The sequence below is a fragment of the Trichechus manatus genome, unplaced genomic scaffold (genome assembly GCF_000243295.1).
Source record: "Trichechus manatus latirostris isolate Lorelei unplaced genomic scaffold, TriManLat1.0 scaffold00019, whole genome shotgun sequence".
NCBI classification, from domain to species: domain Eukaryota; kingdom Metazoa; phylum Chordata; class Mammalia; order Sirenia; family Trichechidae; genus Trichechus; species Trichechus manatus.
Genome location: NW_004443955.1, coordinates 3,026,239 through 3,033,683, shown reverse-complemented (window position 1 = coordinate 3,033,683; position 7,445 = coordinate 3,026,239). Strand labels below are relative to the sequence as shown.

At 40.6% G+C, this 7,445-nt stretch overlaps 1 protein-coding gene across 1 annotated transcript in view; it reads left to right on the top strand.

The window, feature by feature from the left end:
• GABRA5 (gamma-aminobutyric acid type A receptor subunit alpha5) overlaps window positions 1-7,445 on the top strand; it is a 157,050-nt gene that overhangs the window by 21,872 nt on the left and 127,733 nt on the right. The window contains exon 4 of the mRNA XM_004372621.1: window positions 5,254-5,375. Within this exon, the coding sequence (XP_004372678.1) occupies window positions 5,254-5,375 (122 nt within the window). The remainder of the gene's footprint in view (window positions 1-5,253; window positions 5,376-7,445) is intronic.

Below are 7,445 nucleotides of genomic sequence, written 5' to 3'. Positions count from 1 at the left end.
AGTCTTCCTATCCATGAGGAAGGTATGTTTTTCCACTTATGCAGTCTCTTTTGGTTTCTTGCAGTAGTGTCTTGTAGTTTTCATTGTATAGGTCTTTTATGTCTCTGGTTAGATTTATTCCTAAGTATTTTATCTTCTTGGGGGCTATTGTAAATGGTATTGATTTGGTGATTTCCTCTTCAAAGTTCTCTTTTGTTGGTGTAGAGGAAACCAACTGATTTTTGTATGTTTATCTTGTATCCTGATACTCTGCTGAAATCTTCTGTTAGTTCTAGTAGTTTTCTTGTGGATTCTTTGGTGGTTTTCTGTGTGTAAGCTCATATCATCTGCACATAGAGATACTTTGACTTCTTCCCTACCAATTTGGATGCACTTTATTTCTTTTTCTAGCCTAATTTTTCTGGCTAGGACCTCCAGCACAATGTTGAATAAGAGTGGTGATAAAGGGCGTCCTTGCCTGGTTCCCATTCTTAAGGGGAATGCTTTCACACTCTCTCCATTTAGGATGATGTTGGCGGTTGGCTTTGTATAAATGCCCTTTATTATGTTGGGGAATTTCCCTTCTATTCCTGTTTTGTTGAGAGTTTTTATCATGAATGGGTGTTGGACTTTGTTAAATGCCTTTTCTGCATCGATTGATAACAGCATGTGGTTCTTGTCTTTTGTTTTATTAGTGTGATGGATTACGTTGATTGTTTTTCTAATGTTGAACCACCCCTGCATACCTGGTATAAATCCCACTTGATCATGGTGAATTATTTTTTTGATATGTTGTTGAATTCTGTTGGCTAGAATTTTGTGGAGGATTTTTGCATCTATCTTTATGAGGGATATTGGTTTGTAATTTTCTCTTTTTGTGGTGTCTTTACCTAGTTTTGGCATCAGGGTTATGCTGATTTCAGAGAATGAGTTCTGGAGTATTCCATCTGTTTCTATGCTCTGATATACCTTTAGTAGTAGTGGTGTTAACTCTTCTCTGAAAGTTTGGTAGAATTCTCCAGTGGAGCCATCTGGGCCAGCGCTTTTTTTTGTTGGAAGTTTTTTAATTACCTTTGCAATCTCTTTTTTTGTTATAGGTTTATTTAGTTGTTCTACCTCTGTTTGTATTAGTTTAGATAGGTAGTGAGTTTCTAGAAATTTGTCCATTTCCTCTAGGTTTTCAAATTTGTTAAAGTTCAGTTTTTCATAGTATTCTGTTTTGATTCTTTTAATTTCAGTTGGGTCTGTTATGATACCACCCATCTCATTTCTTACATGGGTTATTTGCTTCCTCCTCTGTTTTTCTTTTGTCAGTTTGGCCAGCGGTGTATCAATTTTGTTGATCTTTTCAAAGAACCAGCTTTTGGTCTTGTTAACTCTTTCAGTTGTTTTTCTATTCTCTATTTCATTTAATTCTGCTTTGATTCTTATTAATTTTCTTTCTTCTGGCACCTGAGGGCTTCTTTTGCTGCTCTCTTTCTCCTTGTTCGAGTTGTAGGGTTAGTGTTTTGATTTTGGCCCTTTCTTCTTTTTGGATGTGTGCATTTATTGCTATAAACTTACCTCTGAGCACTGCTTTTGCTGTGTCCCAAAGGTTCTGGTAGGATGTGTTTTCATTCTCATTTGACTGTATGAATTTCTTTATTCCATTCTTAATTTCTTCTATAACCAGTAGTTTTTGAGCAAGGTGTTATTCAGTTTCCATGTGTTTGATTTTTTTTCCTTGCTTTTTGTGTTGTTGATTTCCACTTTTATGGCTTTATGGTCAGAAAAGGTGGCTTGTGATATTTTGATGCTTTGTATTCTGTTAAGGCTTGCTTTATGGCCTAATATGTGCTATTGTAGAGAATGTTCCATGTGCATTGGAGAAGAAAGTATACTTGGCTGCTCCTGGGTAGAGTGTTCGGTCTATGTCTATGTGATCTCGTTGGTTGATTGTAGCGTTTAGATCTTCCGTGTCTTTGTTGAGCTTCTTTCTGGATGTTCTGTCCTTCCCTGAAAGTGGTGTGTTGAAGTCTCCTAGTATTAATTGTGGAGCTGTCTCTCTTTTCAATGCTGTTAGAGTTTGTTTTATGTATTTTGGAGCCCTGTTGTTGGGCATGTAAATATTATAGTTATGTCCTCCTGGTGTATTGACCCATTAATCAGTATATAGTGTCCTTCCTTATTGTTTGTGGTGGATTTTACTTTAAAGTCTATTTTGTCAGAGATCAATATTGCCACTCCTGCTCTTTTTTGAGTGTTATTTGCTTGATATGTGGATGAATCACTTTTGAGGGTGATCCATCTACTGAGGGGGGGCTTCCCACGTGTTCATGAGAGAATGCCTTGCTCGTGTCATATAAATATTTTCAGGAATTTTAGAGTATATTTCCTATGTTCTAGCTCCTACCTTCAGTCAGTATAGAGAAGAAAAATCTGGAAAGCCCAAGGTATGGCCTCTATCATAAACAAGTCCATGTATTACTATCAGAAGCTGTTATGTTGAGACAGGACAGATACAGAAATTCTTCCAAGAAAAGTGTAGTGTAGACATATTCGAAGTATTCTGGGCCAAGAAGTAGAAGCTGTCCTTTGGAATTTGTAAGCATTGCATCCTACCCTATGGCTGTCTGAAATGCTATTGGTGAAATGGGAGTCAGAGCCAAGTAGAACGTTGTCTCCGTGAGACTATGGCTGAGCAACATGCCTGCATCTCCACTTTCAGAGAGAGCTGGGAAAGCAGCACTCATGCAGACATTAGCTACGAATGCACTGTGCTCAGGAGATCTCTAAATGGTCAATAATGTAGTTGAGCGTTTTTCTCCTAATAGCCAAGGCTGCTCTGATCTAATGTAATTTAAGAACATTTTCACAACAGATAATGGAATAGCTTACAAAAACTTCCTTGAGGCATTAAGATATGATTTTTCTCCTAGTGTGTGTCTTTAAGCAACTTTAAGCAACTCTTGCATTCAAAAGTGAAGAGCTCTAGGTCCAGTGAAGAATTAATCTGCTTTAATCCAGTTAATACAAATGATTGATTTCAAGAAAGGAGAGGGGAAGGCATGTGTAGATTCTGGCCCCAGCATCTTATCACTGGTTGTGGCTCCCAGCTGTAATTTCAGCTGTTTCATGAAATGGAATGTGCTTTAAGCAGACCTGTGGTGGAGGGGGTGGGAGTCCCTTTGCTAGACACATCAGGGAAGCACTGGGAGCCGTCCGTGTGTTTTCCTCCAGATGCCAAGGCATTGACCGTTCTTGGAGACGCAACTGAATTTCAGCTCAGTTAAGTTCCTCTTGAAGCATTCTTGATAGTTCAGACACACAGCTTTTTTGCACACCTGACAGCAGCTATAGAGACCTGCATTAGTTTTCTAGGGCTGCTGTACCAAATTTATCACACACTGGGTGTCTTATAAGAACAGAAATTATCGTCTCACAGTTCTGGAAGCTAGAAGTCCAAGTCAGGGTTTCATCTGTGTTGGTTTTTTCTGAGGGCTCTAAGAATCTGCTCCCTGCCTCTCCTAGCTTCTGGTGATGGCCAGTGATCCTTTGCTCATAAATGTATCTTTATGTGGCCGTCATCTCTCTGTCTCTGTGTCTCTTCTCTTTTAGAAGGATACCACTCAGATGGGATTAAGACCCACCCTAGTCCAGTATGACCTCATATTAACCTAACTGATAACATCTTCAAAGACCTTATTTTCAAAGAAGGTAGTGTTCACAAGTACTAGGTTAGGACTTCAACATATATTTTGAGGGTAAACAATTCAACTCGTAACAAGACCTGAGGTGGGTCCATGTCTTCACATCTGTTGTGTCTTTTGGGTTAGTCACCGTCTTTCCCCCAATCACTTCCTTAGTTCTTCCAGATATGCTCAGAGCAGTTTCTAGTCTCCGTCTACATGGACTTTCTGAGCCTGGATAAGTGCAGTTAATTGAACAAACCAAGAATGTTCTTTGTGTTTATTTCCTGAAGAGTCATATCTGCTTTCCTGGGGGTGGTTATTTCGTCCACTGGACTTGCACATGTTGGGTCACACAGAGCACCATGTTTTCGAGTCTTTGATCAGAAGAAACATCTGAGTAAACTTCAGTGAGGTTTATCAGACCAGGTTTTAAGATTCACAACACCTCCGTCCTCTGCTTTGACAGTGCTGGTGGGTGTGTGAGCCCAAAGATATTTCACGAATTTGATTGTTTTTATCACCATAAACACTAATCCAGTATTGTTCACTGCATGAACCCTGCAGTTAATGATGCAGTAAAATTTGTACACACCGATGATCTTAGTTACTTACTGCTGCCATAATAAAAGTACCACAGGTGGGTGGATTTAAAGAACCTGTAAACCCATTATCGTCGAGTCAATTTTGACTCATAGCGACCCTATAGGACAGAGTAGAACTGCCCCATAGGGTTTCCAAGAAGCAGCTGGTGGATTCGAACTGCCGACCTTTTGGTTAGCAGCTAAGCTCTTAACCACAGCACCACCAGGGCTTCCTTTAAAGAACAGGAATTTGTTTTCTCACAGTTCTAGGGGACAAAAGTCTTAATCAAGACTTCAGCCACGTTAATTCCTTCTGTGCACCTCTCCGTAGTTTCTTGTATCTGCTGGAATTCCTTGAAGTTCCTTTGCTTGTAGTCCTCACATGACACTTGAAATCCCTCTGTGTCTCTGTGTCTGGTCTGCTCTTTCAATAACATAACAAAAGAAAACCCCTATTTCTAAACAGGATCACATTCACAGGTAGAGGCGCCAAAATGTCAGTAGATATTTTAGGGGGACACAATTCAATCCATGGCATCAGTCTGATCTTTTAACTTGCATAGTGTTTTAAACATCCCCTCCATAACCAATCTCCTAAGATAGGTGAACTCAGTTTTTCTGTGTTTAAACCAAACTTCTGAAATCCCTTAGAAGTAGATTAGGCTTTGCTAGTTAATGTGTGTTTGCTGTTTTTTTTTTTTTTTTTTTTTTTTTTTTAAAGTGGCTAACTGCTTCTCAGAATCAAGGAGCTCTTGGGTGGAGTTTGAGTGTTGTGTTAAGTTGATAGAAGACCAGCCTAGAGCCAACACTGTCTCAGGATATTCGAGAACAAAAGCTTATCAGTCTAAAGCAGTAACCTAAACAGTGGAGATTGGTTCTCAGATACTGTCCCCCTAAGACAAGTCCCTAATTTCCCTATCTGAACATAGGGCTATCTGCTTTTTTTTGTTTTAACTTGAGAAGAATTTGCAAGCAATAATTAACACAAGTTTTAAGTTTTTCTTTTCTTGTTCTGTTAAAAGCTTTTCACAGATGCCAACAAGTTCTGTCAAAGATGAGACCAATGACAATATCACCATATTTACCAGGATCTTGGATGGGCTCTTGGATGGCTACGACAATCGGCTGCGGCCTGGCCTTGGAGGTGAGTGGGCCCTTCTCCTTGTGGAAGCTGGTGATTTCCCAGGAACAGCTGAAATCCATCTCAGGTCTTGTTTGCTGTGATTCCAAGAACATTGCACCGAGGGTGTTTAGGTTCCTGAAATAGCTTCCCTGCCAGAATTTGGAGTCCCTGATTGTTTCACCCATGGCAGGGATCATGCATCCTTTAATATTGTTTTCCAGATGCAAGAAGCTGCAAGCAAGGTCTCCCTAACATATTCCTGCACACTCTCACTTTCTCAGAGAGTCTTAACTTCCACTTTGGTCACTTAAGGAGGAACCTCCAACCATTTCTTAGTCCTTATTAAAGCTGAGTCTACCCTGTGTTAAGAAATGTGGTCAACTTCTTTTATCTAAGTGAGTAGTTTTCAGAAATTCAGTGTTAAATGCAGCTATTCTTTACATCTTAGCATATTATATGATTAATTTTTCACTAGGGCCATAGTCATAGTATACACTTTGATTGTCTGAAAGTTGATAAAAAATAAACATAATGGAATGGGCTTTCAGGTCACAATTTGCACAGCTTTATTTTGTAGCTGAGTCTTGTGTTCAGTTTCCAGGCAGACAATGTCCTTGACTCTAGCAGATTCTTAGGCAGTACACTAGAACTTGCTCTATTAGGTAAGTAGGGACCCTTAGGCACATACAATTCTCCAGGAAAAAATTTAGTTCTTCTCTTGTGTTTTCATTCTTAACGGTGAGATCCACTTAAAGGACCAATTGCCCTTTTTTCACCTTTTTGGCAAGAAAAGTCCAAATGGGTTTCTTGACAACACCTTTCTTCATCTCATTAATTATGTCCCCAGAACTCTACTCTCCAGAAGTGTGGTGTGTTTGCCTGCTATCTGGTCACTTTCAACACTCCTGAGATGCTGGAAGCACCCAGAGGCCGGATGAGCCTCCTCTATTCATTCATCCCTCTTTCATCCAACATGAGTTGCATGTACTGCATGAGCTGGGCACAGAGGATCCCACAGGAGCAAATGGGCTGGGGATGGGGGCAGGCATGGAAACAAACGAGCATTGTACGAACGCACACCCACATTCAGACATGCACCACACAAATATGGAATTGCAGCACTCATGGGCTGCTCTGGACCATGACAATACTGTTGAGCAATTTGAGGTATTTAATTGGAGCCCTGGTGGCGTGGTGGTTAAGAGCTTGGCTGCTAACCAAAAGGTTGGCAGTTCAAATCCACCAGCTGCTCCTTAGAAACCCTATGGGGCAGTTCTCCTCTGTCCTGTAGAGTATGAGTCGGAATTGACTCGACGGCAACGGGTTTAGTGTGGGCACTAATGCACTCTGAATATAGGCCCTGCTTGGGACTAGAAGGCTTTTCATGGCCCTGGGATTTTCCAGGGAACACATATATTTTTTCCCCAGTGTTATTAATAATTTGTATTGCTTTATACATTTTTTCAATAATTTTAATTCATACAGAATACAAAACACTATATAAGGTGAAGTGAATCTCCCTTCCCCAGCCATCCCTGCCCCGGGGCCATGGTCGATACTTTCTTGTACATCGTTTCCCCGAGAGCACCTGGTGCCGGTGTTTTTATTGGAGATGCCTTCAAAGTCCTTCTTCTCTCCTCCTCCTACATCGTCTATGCCTTTTTAAAGCTCCCAGTTATGGAGGACAGGGTCACTCACTGAGGTTGGTAATACTGTTCCAAGTTTATAGATGAGGAACTGAAGCACAGGTGTTTATGAAAATCACCCAGAGTCACACACTAGGATTCAACCCATGTTTGTTTATGGCCACTCCTGGAGGGTGCAGAAATATAATGAGGGCCAGACAGCTTCTTTATGTTATGGGCATTTTATTTCATGTTATAGTGTGGAGCCATTGGTTTTGTGTGGGACTTGTCAGTTGTCCAAATTTACCCAGGAATTATAGAAGCCCTCTGGGTGCAAAGAGTGACATGTGCTTACAGAATGAGAAAGTAAATGCCCGCCATGTGCTCACTGTGTGCTTGGTCGCCATGTGTTCACTGTATGCTCAGTCACCATGTGTTCACTGTGTGCTCGGCAGCCGTGTGTTGA